The sequence below is a fragment of the Bufo bufo genome, chromosome 6 (assembly GCF_905171765.1).
Source record: "Bufo bufo chromosome 6, aBufBuf1.1, whole genome shotgun sequence".
Classification (NCBI taxonomy): Eukaryota; Metazoa; Chordata; class Amphibia; order Anura; family Bufonidae; genus Bufo; species Bufo bufo.
In genome coordinates this window covers 415,575,492-415,603,372 of record NC_053394.1, presented here as the reverse complement: position 1 = coordinate 415,603,372, position 27,881 = coordinate 415,575,492, and the positions used below count along the sequence as shown (strand labels likewise).

At 46.7% G+C, this 27,881-nt stretch overlaps 2 protein-coding genes across 2 annotated transcripts in view; one reads left to right on the top strand and one right to left on the bottom strand.

Annotated features, from left to right (window-relative positions):
* Positions 1-836: 836 nt before the first annotated feature.
* TSPAN10 (tetraspanin 10) lies at positions 837-19,971 on the bottom strand. The gene is made up of 3 exons (XM_040436987.1): positions 19,845-19,971; positions 2,060-2,655; positions 837-1,143 (listed from the first exon to the last, which is right to left on the bottom strand). The coding sequence occupies exons 1-3, from the start codon at positions 19,944-19,946 to the stop codon at positions 837-839; spliced, it is 1,005 nt and encodes a 334-aa protein (XP_040292921.1). The 5' UTR covers positions 19,947-19,971.
* A 4,103-nt stretch (positions 19,972-24,074) lies between these two features.
* NPLOC4 (NPL4 homolog, ubiquitin recognition factor) overlaps positions 24,075-27,881 on the top strand; it is a 104,465-nt gene continuing 100,658 nt past the window's right edge. The window contains exon 1 of the mRNA XM_040436670.1: positions 24,075-24,201. Coding sequence (XP_040292604.1) covers positions 24,187-24,201 — 15 coding nt within the window. The 5' untranslated portion in view covers positions 24,075-24,186. The remainder of the gene's footprint in view (positions 24,202-27,881) is intronic.

The following is a 27,881-nucleotide window of genomic DNA, read 5'->3' as shown; positions in this document are numbered from 1 at the left end:
TTGCAATCCAAATTGCATACAACCATACCAGATCATACTCAACCAATCTGCAAATAGTTACTGCTAACTGCATACTGCAAATTGCGACTAAATTCAGCAAGCGAACTATTAGTTAGACCTCAGATATACCTCTCAGAGAGATCATAAAGTACTTAACTAACTTAAAGTGAGAGTACAGATACTCAAGAGAGAAATATATCCACCATTTTATGTTAAATGACAAGATCGAACAGTTGAACCACCATTTTATGCATACCGCCATTTTGTGATATATTTTCAACATGTGTTATGTACATGGACTATATGCTACAAAGGCGGCAGTGTTTTATGAAGAAAAGTTGAAGTTAATAAAGAAGTTATTTCAAGCATTTGGTGTGCTCTTTAAACCTACTGTTGCCATAGAACGGTGCTAGAGGAATTACAGAGTAATAGACAGTCTGGTTAGACTAAAAAGTCAGAGATATCAGAATTCTTCTAATGCCACAGCACAAAAGGCATTTCATAGTGCTGTGACTGCCATAGGAATTACCCCAGTAGGAATGAAGAGGCCTCAGACTTTAGACCCAAGGTAGCCACTTATGCAGTGTACACTCCATTTAAATGATGGATGTAGTGTCCTTAATAGTACATTAACATTTCTTCCATTACAAATGTCAGACAGGAACCAACCTCGGTAGATCAGTAGAGGATCTCCACAAAATTCTGTTGCAAGCTGCACCATTCTGACATCATCTTTGACAAAACTTGGAGCCATAACAAAGAACATATCTACCTACCCCTTCAACAATAGGATGGTAAATAAGTGATGCCTAAAGATTACCAAATGAGCATAGACTTTAATATAGAGATTTTATCATTTTGATTTCTCTCATTACCCTTTGGGCACAAACAATACATACAAGTTCTACAGCGGTCACCAAGAGGTAACCAACAAAGATATCCCAAATTCTGTAGTTGATCCAAAGTACAAGCTGAGGGACGCAGCCTCCCAGGTAGATCAGGGTGCTCGCCATGGCCTCACTCATGCCTAGGGCTCCGAATCCACACTGGGAATTGGGCACAGTACCATTTTGAAGTGGGTCGATGCAACAGGAATAAGGGACCCCACAGGAGTTGACGCCAGGAGAACTGCAGTTAAAATACCTGAGGAAATAGAGACTCATTAAATTGCAAGGTCAGTATGAATAGCTCATCTTCATGGGACAACCTCTTTGAAGTTGTTCATAAAGATCATAGGTTCACCCTTTAACAGCATTTGACATGATATAAGTAAGCATAATCAACTACAAAAGTTGATAACTTTGTACATACATTACTTATCCTGTATTATACTCCAGAGCTGCACTTGTAATTCTGCTGGTGGAGTCACTCTGTACATACATTACTTATCCTGTATTGATTCTAAGTTACATCCTGTATTATACTCCAGAGCTGCACTCACTATTTTGCTTATTAGAAACAGTCAACAAGCTTGTCGACAGACACACCCCATACAGTTTAGCTGACCTCCTATAAAGTAAGGAGATAGTCCCCTACATAAGATTGCTGTACAGTAGTTGGAGTAATGATGGATGCAGAGACTGCAGATGACCAGAGCTAATCCTGTGCCGACATTGAATAAGGAAAGTGAGGCGATTTCTGCTTTGAAGTTTGAACGAGTTTTGTGTTCCCCTCACCGTGATACAGTACAATCTTGTACTCCAGATCTGACACGTCTTACTACTCTGTCTCTGGCTCTGCCAGACCTCCATTACCAAGGTCTTGGCTTGTCTGACTTGTCTCCTGCACTGCTCACTAGAGTACTTCAAACTCAGCTTTATTAGACCCTTGGCTTAATGGACAGTGCCAAGCTTTACCTCAATTCTGCCTGACCCTAATCTGCGCTTCCTGGTACATTTTGATATCATTACATTTGCTGTTGCCCGTTATGGTGCACCTCCAACTACTCCAATCTGATCTGCTTCCCCTCCTAAATAAAGTTATCCAGGAATAAATGACCAGCTAAAGACACCCAAGTACCTCAAAACTTCCTCTTAGATACACTTGGGCCAATACTTACAGATTTATGGACCAGTCTTGGTAGGACTGTACTCCACAACACTCCATACCAAGTTGTAGCTCATCCAATAGAAACTTAAGGTCTGAGTCATCTTGATATCTGCTCATGGCTACCAGCATGGTCTTCTTCACTGAATCCTGAATTCGATCACGAAAACAAAGGACCACCAAGGCCAAAACGCATTGTGTAACCAACAGCATGGCAATGCCAGTAGAGAAAAGCCTGAGGAGGCATATGTTTTCTCGGATGAAACCGACGCATCCCGAGAAGGACAAAAAGCACACGACCAGGCCCACCAGGACGAATATCAGCATGGGGTCAGTACCCAGATTACCAATCTTCTCTCCGATCAAGGACTCCTTGTCAGCAAGGCCCCAAAACCCAAAGCATAGCAGGCCGAAGCCCAATGTGAAGAAGATGACATTGAAGAAGAACATAAGATATTTCATGATGGGTATGAAGGGATCGGGATGATAGCCTGGAGGTGGCCAGTCTTTTGGATCATCAGACGATGGAGAGCTCTCTACTTCAGCACCATTATGAGTGCAGTATAGGAATTCATCCGATTCCTGGCCATATTTTGTGTTCTGTGCACCCTGCAGAAAGAGGATTGAAAATATGAGTGGAGGTCATGATCCTTATTGGTGCCCAACCACAGTCATCTGCCAACCCCACATTTTGCCAACTACGAAATTGCCACATTTTGCCAACTCTATATCATTGCCCGCCAGACTCATTGCCTGCCAACTCTGTAACATTGCCAAGCATGGTCTTTGCCCCTACCCGCCCTACTCATTGCCTCCCCCATAACATTACCAGCCACACTCATTGCCTGCTCACCCTACAATGTTGCTACCCATGGTCTTTGCCTCTACCCGCCACATTGGATTGCCATCATAACACTGCCAGCCACAGACAGTGCTTCCCATAATGTTGCTCGCCATTGCGAATGCCCTCTACATCACTGCCAGCCACAGTCATCGTCTGCCCATCCTGCAACATAAATTCACTTATGGACGGGGCTTTGTGTTAAATCTGCCCATTTTCATCTGGGGACAGTGGGAATTCGCCAGGGCCGTCTGTGAAAATGAGGGACAGTTGGCAACTATGTAGTGGTGTTGTGTGGTCCCGCATGGTGGGGGGCGGCACTAGATTCCCTTTCATTACAGGTGGCCCACATAACCTATGTGAACGCACAGGTCCCACATCACAGTCCAGCCCGATTGTCACGGATGGTGTACAGGAAACAAGACAATGCAATATAATCAATGACTCACTGGATCCACAACTAAGGAACAAAAGGGAGAGCCCTGCATGGACCTGGCAGACTCTCCCTGACTGCTCAGCCTATGCGAACACTCCAAAGGTGAATGGTCGCATATCCACGTACCTCGACTATCTAACACCTGAAGACCCTACAATAGTGAGGGGACACGACCACCGGCTCCCTACACAGACACGGAGGGAGTCAGGGTCACCTGGATCCAGCAGACAGAAAATCACAAATATATATACAGCACTTATCTTGCAGACGACTGGGAACTGGGAACTAGGAACAGCATGCACACACACTCCAGGAAGTTGTATAAGCCGCACACTACTGCATTATGGGGAGGAATTTAAAGGGAAGCAATCAGTCCAACTGCATGACAGCTGAGATAGGCTAACGAGATGAGGAACTGAAACCAAAACAAAGAAAACTCAAGGAGGAGGTTCTGAACGGTTTCTGTCAGAGCTTCTCAGCTGTCTGGTTGTGACAATACCCCTCCCTCTACGAGTGGACTCCGGACACTCAGAGCCCACCTTCTCAGGATGGGACCTATGGAAAGCCCTGATGAGACGAGTGGCCTTAATGTCCGTCACTGGGACCCACATCCTCTCCTCAGGACCATAACCTTCCCAATGAACGAGGTACTAGGGAGAACCGCAGACAAGACGAGAATCCACAATCCTAGAGACCTGAAATTCAAGATTCCCATCAACCATAATCGGAGGAGGAGGCAAAGGCGAGGGTACAATGGGTTGAACATAAGGTTTTAATAAGGACTTATGAAAAACATTATGGATCTTCCAAGTCTGAGGAAGATCAAGACGGTAGGCAACAGGATTGATGACAGACAGGATCTTGTAAGGCCCAATAAACCTAGGACCCAACTTCCATGAGGGAACCTTCAATTTGATATTCTTGGTAGACAACCACACCAGATCACCAACATTCAGGTCCGGACCAGGCACACGTCTCTTATCTGCCACACGCTTATATCTCTCACTCATGCTCTTTAGATTATCCTGAATCTTTTGCCAAATAGATGACAAAGACTAGGAGAATCTGTCCTCATCAGGTAAACCAGAAGACCCCTCTCCCGAGAAAGACCCAAACTGCGGATGAAACCCATATGCACCAAAAAATGGTGACTTATCAGAGGACTCCTGACGACGGTTATTTAAAGCAAACTCAGCAAGGGACAAAAAAGAACACCAATCCTCTTGATTCTCCGCCACAAAACAGCGCAGATATGTCTCCAGATTCTGATTGACGCGCTCTGTCTGGCCATTCGACTGCGGGTGGAAAGCAGAAGAGAATGACAACCGAACCCCCAAGCGAGAACAGAAAGCCTTCCAGAATCTGGAAACAAACTGCGTGCCCCTATCAGAGACTATGTCTGAAGGAATACCATGCAATTTGACAATGTGGTCAATAAATGCCTGCGCCAGCGTCTTAGCATTGGGCAAACCAGGAAAAGGGATGAAATGCACCATTTTGCTAAAACGGTCCACCACCACCAGAATCACAGTCTTCCCCGAGGAACGAGGCAGGTCCGTTATGAAGTCCATGGACAGATGTGTCCAAGGACGGGAAGGAATGGGTAAGGGAAGGAGAGGACCTGATGGCCGTGAATGAGGGACTTTGGCACGAGCGCAAGTCTCACAGGCTGCCGCAAAACCCTCAACCGACTTACGAAGCGCAGGCCACCAGAATCTCCGAGCGATGAGATCCAGTGTGGCTCTTGCCCCCGGGTGCCCAGCAAGGACCGTATCGTGGTGTTCCTTAAAAATCTTGTGTCTCAAAGAGAGAGGCACAAACAACCTCCCAGGAGGACAAAGATCAGGAGCCTCTGACTGGGCTGCCTGCACCTCTGCCTCCAATTCAGGAAAAAGAGCAGAGACCACCACACCTTCAGCCAAAATGGGACCCGGGTCTTCAAAATTCCCACCTCCCGGAAAACAACGTGACAGGGCATCTGCCTTCACATTCTTAACCCCAGGGCGGAACGTGACAACAAAATTAAACCTTGAAAAGAACAAAGACCATCTGGCCTGTCTTGGGTTCAGACGCTTGGCTGACTCCAAGTAGGCCAGATTTTTATGATCAGTAAACACGGTAATAGGGTGTCTGGCTCCCTCTAGCCAATGGCGCCATTCCTCAAAAGCCAACTTGATGACCAACAATTCCCTATCTCCCACATCATAATTTCTCTCTGCGGAGGAGAGTTTCTTCGAGAAAAAGGCACACGGTTGCCATTTGGCAGGAGAGGAACCCTGAGACAAGACCGCACCCACCCCTACCTCAGAAGCATCAACCTCAACTATGAAGGGTAAAGAAATATCAGGTTGTACCAGGATGGGAGCGGAAGCAAAACTCTCCTTGATATTAGAAAAGGCCTTACGCGCCTCTACCGACCAGGAAGAAAAATCTACCCCCTTTCTGGTCATATCAGTGAGTGGTTTAACAACAGAGGAATAATTCAAAATAAACTTCCTGTAATAATTGGCAAAGCCCAAAAAACGCATCAGCGCCTTCTGATTCTCAGGAAGCTCCCACTCAAGCACAGCACGGACCTTCTCGGGGTCCATGCGAAAACCAGAAGCGGAGAGAAGAAACCCCAGAAATTGAACCTCTGGAACCGCAAACACACATTTTTCCAGTTTCGCGTATAATTTATTCTCCCGCAGGATGAGCAAGACCTGACGTAGGTGTTCCTTATGAGTTTTGAAATCAGGAGAAAAAAATCTAAATGTCATCCAAATACACTAATACAAATTTTCCCATTAAATGATAAAAAATGCTGTTCACGAAATGCTGAAAAACGGCTGGGGCATTCATCAAACCAAAAGGCATAACCAAATTCTCAAAATGGCCCTCAGGGGTATTAAAGGCCGTCTTCCATTCGTCTCCTTCTCTGACCCTGACCAGGTTGTATGCCCCTCTTAGATCTAATTTGGAAAAGACTTTAGCCCCAACAACCTGGTTAAACAGGTCAGGGATCAGAGGAAGCAGATAAGGGTCACGAATAGTGATACTGTTCATCTCCCTGAAATCCAGACAAGGTCTTAAAGAACCATCTTTTTTCTTAACAAAGAAAAAACCAGCGGCAACAGGTGACTTCGAGGGTCGTATGTGTCCTTTTCTCAGACTCTCGGAGATATAAGCACGCATAGCGACCCTCTCAGGTTGGGAAAGATTGTATAAACGAGATTTAGGCAGCTTGGCACCTGGGATGAGATTAATAGGGCAATCGTACTCCCTGTGCGGGGGCAAATCCTGAACTCCACTCTCAGAGAAGACATCCGAAAATTCAGAGAGGAAAGGTGGTACAGTCTTAGTAGAAACCTCAGAAACAGATGTCGTGAGGCAATTCTCTCTGCAAAAGTCACTCCAACCATTTATTTGCCTCGCTTGCCAATCAATGGTGGGGTTATGTTTAGTGAGCCAGGGTAACCCCAACACTAGAGGAGTAGGCAAACCGCTAAGGACGAAACATGACACATCCTCAACATGAGCATCACTCACAATTAAACGGATATTGTGAACTATGCCCTTTAATGATTTCTGAGAAAGTGGAGTGGAATCAATAGCAAAAACAGGAATATCCTTTCCCAAAGTGCATACCTGGAAACTATGAGTTATTGCAAATTGATTATCAATGAGGTTGACAGCTGCTCCACTATCCACAAAAATCTCACAAAAAATGCTCTTGCTCTCTAGCGCCACCCTAGCAGGCAGGATAAAACGGGAACTACAAGCAAACGGAAAACCTTCAATTTCCGCCTCAACCCTGCCAATAGTAACAGACGGAACATTTTTAAAAGATTTTTTCCTTTTTGTTTCTTTATTACTCCCAGAAAACTGCCTGTATCTCCTAGAGGGACAAACATTTGCCAAATGATTTATACCTCCACATCAAAAACAAACCCTCCCATGCGAGCTGAATCTTCTATTGTCAGAGGCAATCAACCCCAGCTGCATGGGCTCCTGCTCAGAAGGGGCTGACAGCGACTGAGACCCCTGCGCACAGAATGAGACCGCTGCACTGTCTCGGGACTGAGTATGACAGGAAGGAGAGATCTCTCCTCTCTCTCTAAGACGCCTGTCAATACGAACGGCCTGAGACATAGCAGAGTCCAAGGAGATAGGCCTCTCATGAAAGGAAAATGCATCTTTCAATTCCTCTGAAAGACCATGGCAAAATTGACTTCGGAGTGCAGCATCATTCCAACCAGTATCAGCTGCCCATCTCCGAAATTCTGAGCAGTATATCTCTGCGGATTGTTCACCCTGGCACAACAGACGCAGTCTAGACTCAGCCAGAGCAATACGATCCGGATCATCATATATCTGACCCAGGGCCAAAAAGAATTCATCCACTGAACGGAGGGGCCGTGCCCCCTCCGGCAGCGAAAAGGCCCAGGACTGAGCGTTACCCCTGAGCAGCGATATAATGATCCCCACCCTCCGTTCCTCATCACCAGAGGAATGGGGAAGAAGGCGAAAAGGGAGTTTGCAAGCCTCTCTAAAACGCACAAAATTCTCACTACCCCCGGAGAACGTATCAGGGAGCGAGATCTTAGGCTCAGAACAAATTCCATGAACGCAGGCTGAACCGGTTACTTGAAACTGAGAAAAAGTCTTAGGGAGATCAGCTACCTCCAATAAAAGACCCTGTAAGCGTTCAGCCAAAAGTGAAACCGGATCCATGCTTGAGACGGTTTTGGCGGCTTATAATGTCACGGATGGTGTACAGGAAACAAGACAATGCAATATAATCAATGACTCACTGGATCCACAACTAAGGAACAAAAGGGAGAGCCCTGCATGGACCTGGCAGACTCTCCCTGACTGCTCAGCCTATGCGAACACCCCAAAGGTGAATGGTCGCATATCCACGTACCTCGACTATCTAACACCTGAAGACCCTACAATAGTGAGGGGACACGACCACCGGCTCCCTACACAGACACGGAGGGAGTCAGGGTCACCTGGATCCAGCAGACAGAAAATCACAAATACATATACAGCACTTATCTTGCAGACGACTGGGAATTGGGAACTAGGAACAGCATGCGCACACACTCCAGGAAGTTGTATAAGCCGCACACTACTGCATTATGGGGAGGAATTTAAAGGGAAGCAATCAGTCCAACTGCATGACAGCTGAGATAGGCTAACGAGATGAGGAACTGAAACCAAAACAAAGAAAACTCAAGGAGGAGGTTCTGAACGGTTTCTGTTAGAGCTTCTCAGCTGTCTGGTTGTGACACCGATATGGCGTACATCAACAGAGGCCATATGTGGCAGAACCCGCCTCGCCACTGGGCATTGGAGAGGCCTGGCTACATGCCTCCTACCTACTGACTATGGCCCCTGGTAAATTGGTACGTTTGAATGCAATATTTGGGCATGTGGTATTTTATATTGCTGCTACTGGCCGTTTAATGGCCATCCGTGGACATATTATGACTTTTAGGAACAATGCCCCTTTAAGACTGTGTAGCAGATTGCATTCAGGCTGTCTTTAAATATTATGTGTGTTATTATGGGTTCTGTTAAATTGTATTGCTGTGTGTTGTGGACTGTATATACTGTATCTTGCTCTTGCTGTAATGTTTGCATGTTACAGGCATTGCTGTTCTGTGCCTCTTCTCCTCCCCCTTTTTCCTGTCCCATTGTTTCTCCGGCAGGGTGTTGTCTCAGGGACACTGGGAGACCAGTAATCTAGCTGCTCTGTCCCTCCTCAATCTCCCATCAGCCCTTGCTATTGTCTGGCCCCACCCTTCCTTGTACCATAGTCATCTATGTGCCCTATTGTATGTAAATGAGGCTGTTGGGGGGTTTAAAGTAGGTGTGCTATGTCAAAATAAAGTCAGTTCCTGTTTTAACTCTCAAAGTGAAGTGTCGTCTCATTCTTGGGGGAGGATTTATTGCATGCTGTCCCAGTTTGACTGCTAGGAGTGTAAACCCATTCGTATGGTTTCCTATTCAACTGCTTGAAGAGGATTTATATGCTTCTTCGGTTCGGTGATTGTGGTGTCTGCCAGAGTGCTTGGAAACCTCAGGAAAACGCTAGGAGCATCCATCAACGGAAGTACTCAGTCGGGGTGCCAGGTGATCCGTTACACCATATATTTCCAGGAATTGCACCCATGAAGCCTCCATATAGGTCTGACAGAGGCCATACAGCGACATCATCACCCATAGGGCCTCACTGTATAAAGACGCAAACCGGGTGCCCCTTTTTGTGACATCACAAAGCTACTGCAGTTTCTCCAGAATTGCGTGACATGTGAATAAAACCTTAGGCCTCACGCACACAACTGTATGCCGTCTGTACCCGTGGTGCGGACCGCAAATTGCGGTCCAAATGCACGGGCACCCACTGTCTGCGGACGTGGACCCATTCACTTAAAATGGGTCCGCAATCCGCATCTGATGGTCCGCACCACAAAAAAGTGCATGCACACTTTTTTGAGGTGCGGAGGAAGGTACAGAAAACCCACTGAAGCACTCCATAGTGCTTCCATGAGCTTTCGATCCGTGCCTCCGCTCTGCATAGGGTTGCCACCTTTCCCAACAATAAAATACCGGCCAAGTTAAGCCACATCCCAAAGGGGGTGTTGTTTGGGGGGGGGGGGGGGGGGGGGGCACGGTTTAACACAGTTGCTGTCATACTGTGGCTTCCAATAATTTTAATGCCTCCATTAATGACCCCCAGTAATATTAATGCCCCCATTAGTGCCGCCCAGAATTAAAAAGCCTCCATTAGTGCCACTCAGCATTAATGCCCCCAGTAATAGTAATGCCCCCATTAGTGCCCCCCAATAATATTAATACACTAATTAGCACCCCCCAGAATACTGCCCCATTAGTGCCCCCAGTAATATTAATGCCCTTCTATTAGCACACCCCAGTAATAGTAATTCCCCCATTAGTGCACCCCAGTAATAGTAAAGCCCCCATTAGTGCCCCCAGTAAGAATAAAGCCCCCATTAGTGCCACCCAGTAAGAATAAAGCCCCCATTAGTGCCCCCCAGTAACAATAAATGCCCCATTAGTGCCTCCAATAAGAGCAATTCTGCCCATTAGTGCCCCCCAGTAAGAGTAATGCCCCCATTAGTTCCCCCTTCTCTGCTTCTGCAAAACAAACAAAAAAAAAAACTCACCTCCTCCATTTGCTCGCGCCCTAGCTTACACTTGCTGCTGACTGGAAGCTCAGGACAGGACCTGCGCTTCAGCGTGATGACGTCTTGCAGGTCCTGTCCTCCAGTCAGCAGCAAGTGTTCCCCGCAGCGCGAGCAAATGGAGGAGGTCATTTATTTTTTTTTGAACACCAGTGGCGGGGAGGTAAAGGCTGCACCAATGAGCGCTCCACAGTGGAAGCGCTCATTAGTAATAGTCCATATAGGAAAACTACCGGCAATATAATTGCTAGGGATCGACCGATATTGATTTTTTAGGGCCGATACCGATCATTTGTGAACTTTCAGGCCGATAGCCGATAATTTATACCGATATTCTGTGAAATTTCATTTTTTTTTTTTTTTTTTAATAAATCCTACACAAATCTGATAAAAATAAATATTTTTATTGTTAATGTGTAGTTGTTTTTTTTGTAAATCTTTCTGTAGTGTACGGGGACTGTAATGCCCGTCACTACGGAAGGGTCACTTGTGTGTTGTCGTTCCCCTTATTTATGGGGAAGTTGGTATAAGTCGTCTTTATAAAATGTAATGTAATGTAATGCTATGTCCTTCCCTGTTACTGTGAAATTTGCATGTGCAGGCCTGCTAGGGGTGTCATTCCAGCTCTTAGTCACTAGAGGGAGCTAGGGAGCCCTAGTCTATATAATGCCCAGTCAGGGTAAGGAGAGGCAGTCTGGAGTCTAGAGTCTAAGGTTGATAGTCTAGTCTAACCAGAGATTAGACAATGTCAGAGTCAAGTCCAGGCCTGAAGCCTGTAGACTAGGAGAGGGTAATGCAGTCCCTGTAACCGGGTTCCAGATCCAAGGAGAAGGTTCCCCTCCTGAATTCATATACGCAGAAGCAGGAACACTACAGTTAAAGAGCCTGAGGAAACAGAGAGAGACAGAGGCAAGTCAAGAAAAGCAAGAGGTACTCAAGACAATAGAGGAGGTACTTGATAGAGATAAAACCAAGGATATAAGCCAGAGCTAGGGCATTGGACCTTGGAGAAGAGTTTCTATGTTCCAGGATCAGTCAGGAATAGAGTGCAAGCCGCCTGTACTGCAAGTCTTGTGTTTAACACTCTAAAGTCACCTTGATATATATATATATATATATATATATATATATATATATATATATATATATATTGCCTGCATCAACTGTATTGAAAATCAACTGTCTTCAAAGGAACTGCGCTTCCGTCAATGTCCCTAAATGATGACTACTAAAGTTTGAATTCTGTTTTAACATCACGTGGTTCCTCAGTTATTCCTGCTATCAGCAAACGGCGTGCCACCGTTTAATTGGCACTGGCGTCACGAATATTTCTCATCATCACCTGCCCTTGCAGAGAGTCAGCCGTCTCAGGTTAGTGTCTATTGCACTACAACACCCAGGAACATTTCTAAACCTAACTTGAGTACGCTGCATTTCTTTTTCATTTATACTTAATATTTTGGTGTTTTTTTTTTTTACCAACTTTTAGCCCCCTTGTCCTATTCACCCTGATAGATCTCTAACAGGGTGAATAGGAGCTCACACTGTCCCTGCTGCTCTGTGCTTTGTGCACACAGCAGCATGGAGCTTATCATGGTAGCCAGGGCTTCAATAGCGTCCTGGCTGCCATGGTAACCGATCGAAGCCCCAGACTTACACTGCTGGAGGAGGAGGGCAGGGGAGAGGGGACCCTGTGGCCACTGCCACCAATGATTAAAACTGGGGGGGCTTGGGCAGGGGGGCGCACTGCGCCACCAATGTTTTTAATACTGGGGTGGGGGTGGGGGGTGCACTGCACCACCAATGAACATAAATCTCTCATTTATTCATATACAGGAGGCGGGAGCCAGCTCAATTTGAATGAATAAGTCAGTTAACATCATTGGTGCAGCGGCCACAGCCCCTCCCCTCCTCTTGTCCTCTCTCCTCTCATTGGCGGCAGCGGCATCACAGGGGGAGGAGACACTGCTTCCTTCTCCCCTGTGCTGCGGAGGGAACACAGAGAGCTCTGAGAGCAGCGCGTTCTGTGTTCCCCATACGTTATCGGAATATCGGCAAAATAGATGCAGATACCGATAACGGTCAAAATCCTCAATATCGGCCGATATCGGTAAAACCGATAATCGGTCGATCCCTAGTAATTGCCAGTAGAAAATAAAATTATCGGCACCAGCCACTAAAATAACGGCCTTGTCGGTGAGATACCGGCTGGATGGCAACCCTAGTTCTGCACCGTATCTTCCATATCCGTGATACAGTGCTCACACGGCTGGTGCCTGTGTATTGCGGACCCGCTGTTTGCGGGCCGCCTACTGTCGTGTGCATGAGGCCTTGCATAAATGAATTGAAACCTTCCTGTTTACATCCGGAGACTGAAAACCTTTTCTAGTCTTATTCAACTGACACAGGAGCAGGGCTCCTTACAGTGTACCAGCGCTAATTTACAAAGCCATATATACCTAAGCTTTAGGCTAGGGCTACACGGCGACATTTTTTATAATGATGCTGAATGGTGTCACACTGCGACTGCAACACAACAGTCGCAAAAAATCCATCCAAGTTGGAATTTTGAGCGACTGTCGTGTCACAGTCACAGTGCGGCACCATGGACTATAATAATATAAAAATGGCACGCAAATTTTCTGCAACACATGTCGCAATGTAGTTGTCCCCTTTTTGTCGCCATGTAGCCTTAGAAGACATTTTGCTGTCCTAGCCCTGTATCTAAACGCCCTGCCCAAGGCTCAGCAACCTGGCCAAACTCCTTTGTTTGTTGGGTGTTATTTGGAGGTTTTCAGCCTTAAGTATTTTAATTCAGTGACAGCAAGCAGAGGTCTTTTAAATGGTGAAGAATTGAAACGCAAAAGTATATTAGTCCAATCATAAAAGAAGTATAGCCGGGCGGCACAGCTTCCGTCCTACCAGCAACAATATACAGGCGTCCTCGTAGCTTTGTGTCAGTAATACGAGGGTGTTCAAGCCGAAACGTAATGTACAGTCCACAAGTAGATAGAATATAGTAGGCGCCACTCGCCAATATAGAAAATAGATTCCTTTATTGTCTCCAAAGACAACAACAGTAAAAGGCAGGGGCGAAACAGCTGTCACACAGCCAAACAAGTAATGATGGCCGTTTCGTGCTTCCTCAGGCCACTGACATCACGCTATCGCGTGCTTCATTTACCGTGCCTTGCAAAAGTATTCACCCCCCTCGACCTTTTTCGTATTTTGTTACATTACAGCCTTAAGTTCAATGTTTTGTTAATCAATAGTCTAAGTTGGTGAAATGAGAAAAATATATAAATAAAACTATTGTTTAGAAATAGAAAACAGAAAATTGGCATGTGCGTATGTATTCACCCCCTTTGTTAGGAAGCCCATAAAAAGCTCTGGTGCAACCAATTACCTTCAGAAGTCACATAATTAGTGAAATGATGTCACCTGTGTGCAATCTAAGTGTCACATGATCTGTCATTACATATACACACCTTTTTTAAAAGGCCCCAGAGGCTGCAACATATCAGCAAGAGGAATCACTAACCAAACACTGCCATGAAGACCAAGGAACTCTCCAAACAAGTAAGGGACAATGTTGTGGAGAAGTACAAGTCAGGGTTAGGTTATAAAAAAAAATATCTAAATCTTTGATGATCCCCAGGAGCACCATCAGATCTATCATAACCAAATGGAAAGAACATGGCACAACAGCAAACCTGCCAAAAGACGGCCGCCCACCAAAACTCACGGACCGGGCAAGGAGGGCATTAATCAGAGAGGCAGCACAGAGACCTAAGGTAACCCTGGAGGAGCTGCAGAGTTCTACAGCAGAGACTGGAGGATCTGTACATAGGATGACAATAGGCCGTACGGTCCATAGAGTTGGGCTTTATGGCAGAGTGGGCAGAAGAAAGCCATTACTTTCAGCTAAAAACAGAAAGGCACGTTGTCAGTTTGTGAAAAGGCACGTGGGAGACTCCCAAAATGTATGGAGGAAGGTGCTCTGGTCTGAGGAGACTAAAATAGAACTTTTCGGCCATCAAAGAAAACGCTATGTCTGGCGGAATCCCAACACATCACATCACCCCAAGAACACCATCCCCACAGTGAGACATGGTGGTGGAGGCATCGTGCTGGGGGGGGGGGGGGGGATGGGAAACTGGTCAGAGTGGAGGGAAAGATGGATGGTGCTAAATACAGGGATATTCTTGAGCAGAACCTGTCCCACTCTGTGCGTGATGTGAGGCTAGGACGGAGGTTCACCTTCCAGCAGGACAATGACCCCAAACACACTGCTAAAGCAACACTTGAGTGGTTTAAGGGGAAACATGTAAATGTGTTGGAATGGCCTAGTCACAGCCCAGATCTCAATCCAATAGAAAATCTGTGGTCAGACTTAAAGATTGCTGTTCACAAGCGCAAACATCCAACCTGAAGGAGCTGGAGCAGTTCTGCAAGGAGGAATGGGCAAAGATCCCAGTGGTAAGATGAGGCAACTGCTCATAGAGACTTATCCAAAGGGACTTTGAGCTGTGATTTCCACAAAAGGGGCTCAACAAAGTATTGACTTTGGGGGGAGGGGGGGGGGGGGGGGAATAGTTACACACATCGACTTTTTCCTGTTATTTTGTCCAATTTGTTGTTTGCTTCACAATAAAAAAGAAAAACACATCTTCAAAGTTGTGGGCATGTTCTGTACATTACATGATGCAAATCCTCAAACAATCCATGTTAATTCCAGGTTGTGAGGCACCAAAATACGAAAAAAGTCAAGGGGGTGAATACTTTTGCAAGGCACTGTATGTGTTGCTCAGCGGGATTGTCATGGTAACACATGACACTATCCCGTCCAGACATATTTTTAAAAACATACAACCAAATGGACCCCACATACATGGACAAATACTTCATAACTATAGAAAACACACTTAAATATTTTTTGTCATTCAGGCCAAATGGGCCCATTGCTCTTGAGCTGATAATCCACCTTGCTTCCTTCTGCAGCAGTAAGTGCCCCGTGTGGTATCCGGGTATAGGTTTTCTACATCCAAAGACACCAGACTCAGGCCTCATGCACACGACCGTTTTTTTTTACGGTCCGCAAAAACGGGGTCCGTGGGTCCGTAGGTCCGTGATCCGTGACCGTTTTTTCGTCCGTGGGTCTTCCTTGATTTTTGGAGGATCCACGGACATGAAAAAAAAGTCGTTTTGGTGTCCTCCTTGCCGTGCGGAGCCAAACGAATCCGTCCTGAATTACAATGCAAGTCCATGGGGACCGATCCGTTTGACGTTGACACAATATGGTGCAATTTCAAACTGATCCGTCCCCCATTGACTTTCAATGTAAAGTCAGGAGTCCCTTTTATACCATCGGATCAGAGTTTTCTCCAATCCGATGGTATATTTTAACTTGAAGAGAGTTAACTACAGGGGAGGGAGGGAGGCCCACTGGCCACCAATGTGTTAACTACAGGGGGGGGGGGGGCCTGCCTGGCAGCACCTGCCAGGCAGCAGGGGGCAGTCATGTACACAGTTCTTTTAGTATATTCTAACCTGAGGCGTCCCCATCACTATGGGAATGCCTCTGTGTTAGAATATACTGTCGGATCTGAGTTTTCACGAAGTGAAAACTCAGCTCTGAAAAAGCTTTTATGCAGACAAATCCGTCTGTATGAATGTAACCTACGGCCACGGATCACGGACACGGATGCCAATCTTGTGTGCATCCGTGTTCTTTCACGGACCCATTGACTTGAATGGGTCCGTGAACCGTTGTCCGTCAAAAAAATAGGACAGGTCATTTTTTTTGACTGACAGGATACACGGATCACGGTCTCGGCTGCAAAACGGTGCATTTTCCGATTTTTCCACGGACCCATTGAAAGTCAATAGGTCCGCGAAAAAAAACGGAAAACGGCACAACGGCCACGGATGCACACAACGATCGTGTGCATGAGGCCTTAGTGGCGGATCCAGAGCCTGGTCTCGGGAGGGGCACTTCCCCGGGCAATAGGAGATTATGGGGCCCCTGTGTCCCCGCCCACCCTCAGGCCACACCCACACACAGCGTCACCCATATATTGCGCCCATACCTCTCACATCCAGTGACGTCTCCTTTGAGGTAGATGTTCTCTTCATCTTCTCCATTCAGACCAGACCACCATGATGATTTCTTTCAGCCATCTCTGATCTCTGCAGATTTTGACAGACACCTTAGTTTCCTACTTTTCCTCCCACCTTCTCAACCAGGGCTGTGGAGTCGGTCGATAAATGCTCCGACTCCAACTTCTCAGTTTTTGGTACTTCCGACTCCTCTGTATTTAATATGCAAATGAATTTTATACATTCCTTGACGGAAAGAAAGGCAACATACGGCTGTTCCACCAAGTTCTTCTAAGCTCTTATAGCAGAGAGGTAGTTGGGCAGAAGCCGCTGCCTTCTCCTTTGTGTGCTGATCTTCTGCTGAAGATCGGGCAGTGGGGGGATTCAGGAAACGTGATGCACTGCATGCATTGGCCTTTATTCTTACAGTAGAGAAGTAATTAAAGGGAATCTGTCACCTGCTTTTAGCATTTTAAGCTTTCAACTTTGCCATGTTCAATAAAGTACCTTATTTCCTGCAGTGGTCTTACTTTATTTCGTTGTCATTTTGATAAAAAAAAGCTCTTTTTCTAATACGCTAATGAAGCTCCAAGGTTCCCAGAGGGGCGTTTTTTTTCCTCTCTGGAGCCCAGTGACGCCCCCCTGCAGTGCCCAGTCCGCCTTAATTTGAAGCCCAAGAACGCCTCCTGATCCTGAAATAACCTCCCACAGCCCCGGCAAACGGTTCCGCCCCCCTCGCCACGTCATCTTCTACCTTCAAGAAATGCCCCGTTCTTCTTCCTGTCGGTCGCCAGAAATCTTGCGCAGGCGCAGTACCGCCTGCGCGATCATCAAGCTCCTGAGGGCAACAGCCTCAAAAGTCTCACTGGGCATGCGCCGAGCCCAGTGACGTAATCTGAGCGTTGCCTCAGGAGCTTGATGATCGTGCAGGCGGTACTGCGTCTGCGCAAGATTTCTGGTGGCCGACAGGAAGAAGAACGGGGCATTCGACTCCTCGACTCCGACTCCACAGCCCTGTTCTCAACATCCCAATATGCACCCCAATACTGATACGCTGTGCCCCCCAAAACTATACTGTAGAAACAGATAAACCCCCTGAAAATACTAGTTACACACAGATAGCGCCCCCTTCAATCATTATTGGAACACAATGCTCTAAAAAATAACTGCACCCAGAAAATAGTGCCCCTGACACTAATAGTGTAACCATAATGTTCCCCAAAAATAACTGTGCTAAGCTGATACTGTACCAGGGCGCCCCCACAGTAATAGTGCTCCCCAAAATCCCAATAGTAATAATTCTGTGCACTTAGCAGTAATAGTGCTCCTACAGTGCCCCCAACAGTAATTGTGTCCCAGAAGTAATAATGCTCCATTGTGTGGCAGTAAAAATAAATAAAAAATACCTCCTCTTAGTGCCCCCGGTAGAGTCAATGTCCCAAGTGCCCTCATGTGATCCAATGGCCCGTACTGTGTGCCACTACAAAAAACACTTAGTGCCCCCAGTTGAGCTAAGGTGCTTATAATGCCCCTATAATTTGTGCCAGTATAAAATAGTGCCCCCAGAAGATGCACCCATAGTGCTCCTCCCCGTCCCCATAGTGCTCTTCATAATGTGGCAGTATAAATGCCCCTATATAATGCCTCCATAGTTCTCTCCCCCCCTTCTCTATAGTGCCCCCCCATAATGTGCCAGTATATAGGGCCCCCATTAGATGCCCCCATAGTGCTCCCCCCCATAATGTGCCAGTATATAGGGACCCACCCCCTTCTTGCCATTCTGTACTAAAAATAATTAAAAACAATAAACACTTATACTTACCACCATGACACAGCAATGCTATGCAGGCCTCTTCCGGCCTGTGTCCCGCTCTGTACGGCTTAGGCGGAGCGATGACGTCATCGTGCCTCCTGCACCGGCCTCTTATAGGCTGCAGGCACTAGGCCTGCAGCTTATCAGAGGAACGGGCAAGTGAGACGCCTCTCCCCTGCTCCGCACCGTTCATCAGATGAATATAGAGATGAGCGCTTCCACAATGGAATGGTCATTATTGATTCCGCTACCACGGACCACAACGGAATTCGGAATCCATATCGGGATCCTCCGCTAACCGGAAGCCGAACTTTAGACGCCGAACTTAAAACAGAAGTTCGCTCATCTCTAATCAGGATGTCTTCAGTTCAGTCTTTTTGACTTTTCAGGACGGAGATAATACTGCAGAATGCTGCAGTTTTATTTCCGGACCAAAAAACTGAACACTTGCCTGAATGCTGGATCTGGCATTTTTTTCTATAGGAATTCAAATTGCTGCATTGATGCATGCGCAGACCTTTAAAAATGTGAATTTTTTTTTATACCGGATCCCTTTTGCCTGATGACACCGGAAAAACGGATCTGGTATTGCAATGCATTTTTCTGACTGATTAGGCATAAAAAAATGACATGCGTTTGCATACAGTTTGCCTGATCAGGCAACGGAACTGCCTGCCGGAATCAAACAACGCAAGTGTGAACGTACCCTTATCCACAGGCTATATCGATCTCCTATATTACTCAAAAAGATGGATATAAAGCCCACAGAGGATTGTCCTAGATGTGGAGGTGAGCAATCAGGCCTTTTTCATTTGGTATGGAGATGTCCAAAATTGTTCCGATATCGGTCTGAGATATCGCTTATTATTAAAAAAAAAAACTATTGGAGTACAAATAGAGGGAGATCCACTGGCTTGTATATTAGGAGGTATGATGCATCTGCGGATCTCAAAATTAGATAAATAAATACTTTGGAAATTATGTTTTCAAGCAAGACTCCTTATTATAAGAAGATGGATTAACAAAGACCCCCCCCCCTCCTGTGATAGAGTGGGGGAGGGCGGTGGACCCCATTATTAGGATGGGGAAAATCGCTGGTTGAACAATGATGCACAATAATTGGATTTTCGGGAAGGATGGGGGGGGGGGGGTAGAAAATATAATATATTATGTTTGGCGTGAAATTTCATATTTTGTATTATATTATTGAATAACAAAAATGAAATAAATAAATAAAATACGGTATATATTCTATCTACTTGGGGGCAAAAGTATATTAGAAAGTTGCAGAACATTTTACGATCCGATTCCATATTGTAAACTGGATTTTTGGATCAAAGCCAGACTACAACCACCCGCATGTACGCAGACATTGGCAATCAATTACCGCTCACATAGATTCTAATGAATGATCACCTTGGGTAACAAGCTCCTGGATTCCTCAGGTTTCTCAGGGTTTCTCCACAGAATGGAGAAGGGACACAGTTTGCGGAGCAGGCGATACATGTTTGTGCCCATCTTCACGAGGAGAAATGTGGACTCCAGAAACGTATCCCATCCCCCAGTAAGTTAATCAGGAGACGGGCGGTCAGCCTCCTATCATGTGAGGCACCGTGTCTCCCAGTGCAGCTTGATTTAACCTCTTTTATTTAACCCCATCTACGCTGCAGAAACTCAGTGGGGGAAGTCTATCAAAACTGGTATAAAGGAAAACTGGCTTAGCTGCCCATAGCAACCAATCAGATTTGACCTTTTATTTTTCAGAGCTCCTTCGGGAAATGAAAGGTGAAATCTGATTGGTTGCTAAATCAGTTTTCCTTTAACCAGTTTAATACATTTCCACCAATAGGTAGCCCGGGGCCCGATTCCTGCTATATTGAGCCTCATTAATCAAAACTAACAGGAAAACTGTCTTAGTTGCCCATGGCAACCAATCAGAGCTCACGTTTCATTTCTTAAAGTGTTCTGAAAAACTGAAAGGTGAGCTCTGATTGGTTGCTATGGGCAACTTAAACAGTTTTCCTGTTAGGCCTTAGGTCTTAATAAATGAGTTCAATAGAGACAGAAGAATGTACCAGTGGGGGTCCATGATGACAAGAACAACGTGGACCCTGGTGCTTGGAGGACACAGCGTCCATTTCCACTTTTTAGCTCTCTAGGAGTTGATAGCTAAGGGCTTATTCACACAGCGTGATTTGTTGCAGCTGTCTGCTGCGGATTTCTCTCTTTGCAACTAAGGGCTCATGCACACGACAGTATTTTGCGTTCAGTATACCGTCCGTTTTTTGAGTTCAGTATGCGGTACATATACTGAACCATTCATTTCAATGGTTCAGCAAAAAAAATTGAAGTGTCTCCGTGTGCATTCCGTTTCAGTATTTCCGTATTTCCGTATCGTGAAAAGATAGAACATGTCCTATCCTTGTCCGCAAATCACGTTCCGTGGCTCCATTCAAGTCAATGGGTCCGCAAAAAAAAAAAACGGAACACATACGGAAATGCATGCCCAGGCAAGGGCAGAATAAGGGTGCTTTACCCCTGTCAGTCTAAGGCCTCATGCACATGACCGTGCCGTTTTTTGCGGTCCGCAAACCGCGGATCCGCAAAAAAAACAGAAGACACCCACGTGCTTTCTGCAATTTGCGGAAGAGAACGGGCAGCCCATTTTAGAAATGCTTATTCTTGTCCGCAAAACGGACAAGAATAGGACAGGTTATATTTTTTTTGCGGGGCCACGGAACAGAGCAACGGATGCGGACAGCACACGGAGGGCTGTCCGCATCTTTTGCGGCCCCATTGAAGTGAATGGGTTCGCACCCGAGCCGCAAAAACTGCGGCTCGGATGTGGACCCGAACAATGGTCGTGTGCATGAGGCCTAAAAAAGATGCAAAAAAGGCCATTGCGATTTTTTTTTTATGCTCCTCCGTGTTTCGAGCTGCAGGATCAACCCTATCATAAAATTACATCTGGTTTTACAGGGTTGATCCTTCTGACAAGTTCTCTTTAAGATCAAAAAGCGGCGCTAATGAACAGCAAAAATGCGTTTATGTTGCACATAAGTAAATTCCTGTATCAGGCCTCATGCACATGACCGTAGCAGGTCTTTGTCCGTATTGCGGCCCGCAAATAGCGGGTCTGCAAATTAGGGCATTGTCCGTGTGCGTACCGTATCATAGATGCAGACTTGCTGTTATGGAGGCATTGAGGGTGTCACTGTTATGGAGGCTCTGAGGCTGTCACTGTTATGGAGGCTCTGAGGGTGTCACTGTTATGGAGGCTCTGAGGCTGTCACTGTTATGGAGGCTCTGAGGTTGTCCCTGTTATGGAGACTCTGAGGCTGTCACTGTTATGGAGGCTCTGAAGCTGTCACTGTTATGGAGGCTCTGAGGCTGTCACTGTTATGGAGACTCTGAGGGTGTCACTGTTATGGAGGCTCTGAGGGTGTCACTGTTATGGAGACTCTGAGGTTGTCACTGTTATGGAGGCTCTGAGGGTGTCACTGGTATGGAGGCTCTGAGGTTGTCACTGTTATGGAGACTCTGAGGGTGTCACTGTTATGGAGGCTCTGAGGGTGTCACTGTTATGGAGGCTCTGAGGGTGTCACTGTTATGGAGACTCTGAGGCTGTCACTGTTATGGAGGCTCTGAGGTTGTCACTGTTATGGAGGCTCTGAGGTTGTCACTGTTATAGAGGCTCTGAGGCTGTCAGTGTTATGGAGGCATTGAGGGTGTCACTGTTATGGAGGCTCTGAGGCTGTCACTGTTATGGAGACTCTGAGGCTGTCACTGTTATGGAGGCTCTGAGGGTGTCACTGTTATGAAGGCTCTGAGGTTGTCACTGTTATGGAGGCTCTGAGGGTGTCACTGTTATGGAGGCTCTGAGGCTGTCACTGTTATGGAGGCTCTGAGGCTGTCACTGTTATGGAGGCTCTGAGGCTGTCACTGTTATGGAGGTTCTGAGGCTGTCACTGTTATAGAGGCTCTGAGGCTGTCACTGTTATGGAGGCTCTGAGGCTGTCACTGTTATGGAGGCTCTGAGGGTGTCACTGTTATGGAGGCTCTGAGGCTGTCACTGTTATGGAGGCTCTGAGGGTGTCACTGTTATGGAGGCTCTGATGCTGTCACTGTTATGGAGGCTCTGAGGTTGTCACTGTTATGGAGGCTCTGAGGGTGTCACTGTTATGGTGGCTCTGAGGCTGTCACTGTTATGGAGGCTCTGAGGTTGTCACTGTTATGGAGGCTCTGAGGGTGTCACTGTTATGGAGGCTCTGAGGTTGTCACTGTTATGGAGGCTCTGAGTGTGTCACTGTTATGGAGGCTCTGAGGCTGTCACTGTTATGGAGGCTCTGAGGTTGTCACTGTTATGGAGACTCTGAGGGTGTCACTGTTATGGAGGCTCTGAGGCTGTCACTGTTATGGAGGCTCTGAGGGTGTCACTGTTATGGAGGCTCTGAGGTTGTCACTGTTATGGAGGCTCTGAGGCTGTCACTGTTATGGAGGCTCTGAGGGTGTCACTGTTATGGAGGCTCTGAGGCTGTCACTGTTATGGAGGCTCTGAGTGTGTCACTGTTATGGAGGCTCTGAGGCTGTCACTGTTATGGAGGCTCTGAGGCTGTCACTGTTATGGAGGCTCTGAGGGTGTCACTGTTATGGAGGCTCTGAGGTTGTCACTGTTATGGAGGCTCTGAGGCTGTCACTGTTATGGAGGCTCTGAGGGTGTCACTGTTATGGAGGCTCTGAGGTTGTCACTGTTATAGAGGCTCTGAGGCTGTCACTGTTATGGAGGCTCTGAGGCTGTCACTGTTATGGAGGCTCTGAGGTTGTCACTGTTATGGAGGCTCTGAGGCTGTCACTGTTATGGAGGCTCTGAGGGTGTCACTGTTATGGAGGCTCTGAGGTTGTCACTGTTATAGAGGCTCTGAGGCTGTCACTGTTATGGAGGCTCTGAGGGTGTCACTGTTATGGAGGCTCTGAGGTTGTCACTGTTATGGAGGCTCTGAGGGTGTCACTGTTATGGAGGCTCTGAGGTTGTCACTGTTATGGAGGCTCTGAGGTTGTCACTGTTATGGAGGCTCTGAGGGTGTCACTGTTATGGAGGCTCTGAGGCTGTCACTGTTATGGAGGCTCTGAGGGTGTCACTGTTATGGAGGCTCTGAGGCTGTCACTGTTATGGAGGCTCTGAGTGTGTCACTGTTATGGAGGCTCTGAGGGTTATGGAGGCTCTGAGGGTGTCACTGTTATGGAGTGACTGTGGCTTCATTGATGGATTTATGAGGGTCTGTTTTTTGGCGGCACGGTGGATGATAGTTTTTGGTAGCACCAGTTATGGGGGCACTGTAGCTCTGTGTTAATGTAATGTTTGGTATTAAGGGGGCACTCTGGGGTTGGCAGTGCTTTGTTATGGGTGTGCGACTGACATTGTAATTCGGACATGTAAATGGCACTACTATAGGTATACCATGTGGCTGGCACTGAGGTAATCAACTCTGTGTCTATGGAGGACATTGCATCTCCTCAGCCTTGGAAATCTCATCCTCTCACATCTCCTAATGTTTTACACACTAAGGCCTGCAGGTGGCGCGCTCCCTCTCAGGGCGGAACGTTCGGCGCCGGAACCTCGTTGCCTGGCATAACACAGGAGGAGGCATAGCGAGGTGACACCAGTGCGCAAGACCGGCCAGTTGTGGACGTTACAGGCCGGGATTTCCCGTAGTTAACTACGGTGTGAGGCGGAGGAGGAGGCCGTGGAGCGGTAGACATGGCGGAGAGTATGGTAAGTGTACGAGGAGGGGGCGGCGGTGTGCGGCGGAGGCCCAGCAATGGTGAGTGTCGTGTCAGGCTGGAGTCGCTGTGTCATGTGTCATCAGCAGATCATCCACACTGGGGTACACACGTATATATAGTACACATGTAATGTACACACATATAGTACACATGTAATGTACACACACGTATATATAGTACACATGTAATGTACACACACATATATATAGTACACATGTAATGTACACACGTATATAGTACACATGTAATGTACACACACGTATATAGTACACATGTAATGTACACACACGTATATAGTACACATGTAATGTACACACGTATATAGTACACATGTAATGTACACACATATATATAGTACACATGTAATGTACACACACATATATATAGTACACATGTAATGTACACACGTATATAGTACACATGTAATGTACACACACGTATAGTACACATGTAATGTACACACACGTATAGTACACATGTAATGTACACACACGTATATAGTACACATGTAATGTACACACACGTGTAATGTACACACGTATACAGGGCTCCAGATGGCGACCAAAATGGTCGCCAATGCGACTTAGAATTCACAAATGGCGACAAGACTTTTTAGTCTTGTCGCCATTTGCGACTAGAGCCGCGCTGCAGCTCTGCTCAATAGTTAGTTCTCTGCCCCGCTGCCGATGTTCTTCTCAGCAGCGCAGGAGGAGTCTCTCCCTCCCCCCTGTGCCGCCGCCGCCAATAAGAAGAGAGACAGGAGGAGGAGGGGAGGGGCTGTGGCCACTGCGCCACCAATGAAGATAACTGAGCTGTTAATACAAATACAGGAGGCGGGTGCTGGAATCAAATAGCCGGCACCTGACCTCTGTGACAGGGAGCGGTACCTGAAGAGTTAACTGCAGCGGATCGCAGCTCCCTGTCATAGAGGTCGGGTGTCGGCTATTTGATTCCGGTGTTCTGCCGAAAGTCTATAGTTTGCCGAAAGTCTATAGTGGAAGTCACGTGGCGCGCTGCGCAAGCGTACTTCAGCGAAGCATTCCTGCAGCACCGCGCGTGCGCACACTTAAGGGTATAGATTTCTTAAAGTGACAGTCATCTCCATTAAAATACAGCTCCATTAATCTACATTAATTTGTACCCTCGCGGGCTCGCTTCGCTCGCCATGCATCGGGCTCGGCCTTGCTGCGCTCGGCATTTAGTAAAACTAACTCTATGCCGCCATTGATAGTAAAGAAGGAAATGGATAGTAAAGAAAGAGATGGATAGTCTCTTTCTTTACTATCCATTTTCTTCTTCACTATCAATGGCGGCATAGAGTGAGTTTTACTAAATGCCGAGCGCAGCAAGGCCGAGCCCGATGCGTGGCGAGCGAAGCGAGCCCGCAAGGGTACAAATTAATGTAGATGCTGTATTTTACTGGAGGTGACTGTCACTTTAAGACGATGATTCGGATGACTTGTGGAAGTGCGCTTGTGCGCTTGCGCAGCGCACCACGTCACTTCCGCTATAGACTTTCGGCAAGCTATAGAGATCTGGCAGAACACCGGCACCCGCCTCCTGTATTTGTATTAACAGCTCAGTTATCTTCATTGGTGGCGCAGTGCGCCCCCCCCCCCCCAGTATAATAAACATTGGTGGCGCAGTGGGAAGTGCCAATGAGGGTTAAAAAAAATATATATATATGAACTCACCTCCTCCAATTGATCGTGTAGCTGCCGGTCTCCTGTTCTTTCTTCAGGACCTGTGGTGACGTCACTGAGCTCATCACATGGTCCATTACCATGGTGATGGATCATGTGATGAGCACAGTGATGTCACCACAGGTCCTTTGACAGGTCCTGAAGAAAGAACAGGAGATCGGCTGCTACGCGATCAATTGGAGGAGGTGAGTTAATTATTTTTTTATTTTTTAACCCTCATTGGCACTGCCCACTGCGCCACCAATGTTTATTATACTGGGGGGGGCGCACTGTGCCACCAATTTTTATTATACTGGGGGGGGCACACTGCGCCACCAATGTTTATTATACTGGGGGGGCGCACTGCGCCACCAATGTTTATTATACTGGAGGGGGGCACACTGCGCCACCAATGTTTATTATACTGGGGGGGGCACACTGCGCCACCAATGTTTATTATACTGGGGGGGGCACACTGCACCACCAATGTTTATTATACTGGGGGGGCACACTGCGCCACCAATGTTTATTATATTGACCTTCTTGACCATGTTATAAGGGAAAATAATACAGTGAATAGACTGTCACCTAGCAACCGTGCGTGAAAATCGCACCGCATCCGCACTTGCTTGCAATTTTCACGCAGCCCCATTAACTTCTATGGGGCCTGCGTTGCGTGAAAAATGCACAATATAGAGTATGCTGCGATTTTCACGCAACGTACAAGTGATGCGTGAAAATCACCGCTCATGTGCACAGCTCCATAGAAGTGAATGGGTCCGGATTCAGTTCGGGTGCATTCCGGTATTTTGAATGCCAGATCCGGCACTAATACATTCCTATGGGGAAAAATGACGGATCCGGCATTCAGGCAAATCTTCAGTTTTTTTCGCCGGAGATAAAACCGTAGCATGCTGCGGTTTTCTCTTTTGCCTGTTCAGTCAAAACGACTGAACTGAAGACATCCTGAACGGATTACTCTCCATTCTAAATGCATGGGGATATGACTGATCAGTCCTTTTCTGGTATAGAGCCCCTAGGACGGAACTCTATGCCAGAAATGAAAACCGCTAGTGTGGAAGTACCCTAAAATATTAAGTTTAAATCCCCCTTTCCCAATTTTAGGCTACTTTCACACTAGCGTTCGGAGCGGGTCCGTCTGATGTTTCATCAGACGGATCCGCTCCTATAATGCAGACGTTTGCATCCGTTCAGAACGGATCCGTCTGCATTATTACTTAGAAAAATTTCTAAGTCTGAAAGTAGCCTGAGCGGATCCGTCCAGACTTTACATTGAAAGTCAATGGGGGACGGATCCGCTTGAAGATTGAGCCATATGGTGTCATCTTCAAGCGGATCCGTCCCCATTGACTTCCATTATAGGTCTGGACGGATCCGCACGGCCAGGCGGACACCCGAACGCTGCAAGCAGCGTTCAGGTGTCCGCTCACTGAGCGGAGCGGAGGCTGAGCGCTGGCAGGCGGAGGCATTCTCAGTGGATCCGCCTCCACTGAGAATGCATTGGGGCCAGACGGATGCGTTCGGGGCCGCTTGTGAGCCCCTTCAAACGGAGATCACGAGCGGACACCTGAACGCTAGTGTGAAAGTAGCCTCACATATAAAATATATAAACAATAAATAAACATAATTACATAGCGCTGCGTCCGAAAAGTCCAAACTATTAAATTATTAAAAAATATCTCCTATGTGGTGAGCATTCGCCATTTTTTAGTCACCCCAAAAAATAGGATAAGACTGTTCTATTATGGGCCGAACGTTTCATAAAATGCGAAATGCACGCAGCTTTTTTTAGTGTTTTTTTTTTTTTGCGCAGTATTTATGGTGACGAAAGCGAATCAAAATTTTGTTATCGAAACAACCCTACGCCGATCTGGTCGGCGTAGCGTTGTCACGATACCAAAATTTTGATTTGCTTTCGATTTGGCGACTAAAAATTTGATTTGGCTCCTAAATTTTTCAGTTCAGG

Excerpts from the sequence above, each read along its gene's own strand:
- TSPAN10 (XM_040436987.1), bottom strand. The coding sequence starts at position 19,946 with ATGGGCACAAACATGTATCGCCTGCTCCGCAAACTGTGTCCCTTCTCC. Across the intron at positions 2,656-19,844 it reads CCAGGAGCTTGTTACCCAAG|GGTGCACAGAACACAAAATA; the intron begins GTGATCATTCAT and ends CTCTTTCTGCAG. Across the intron at positions 1,144-2,059 it reads CAAGACTGGTCCATAAATCT|GTATTTTAACTGCAGTTCTC; the intron begins GTAAGTATTGGC and ends CTATTTCCTCAG.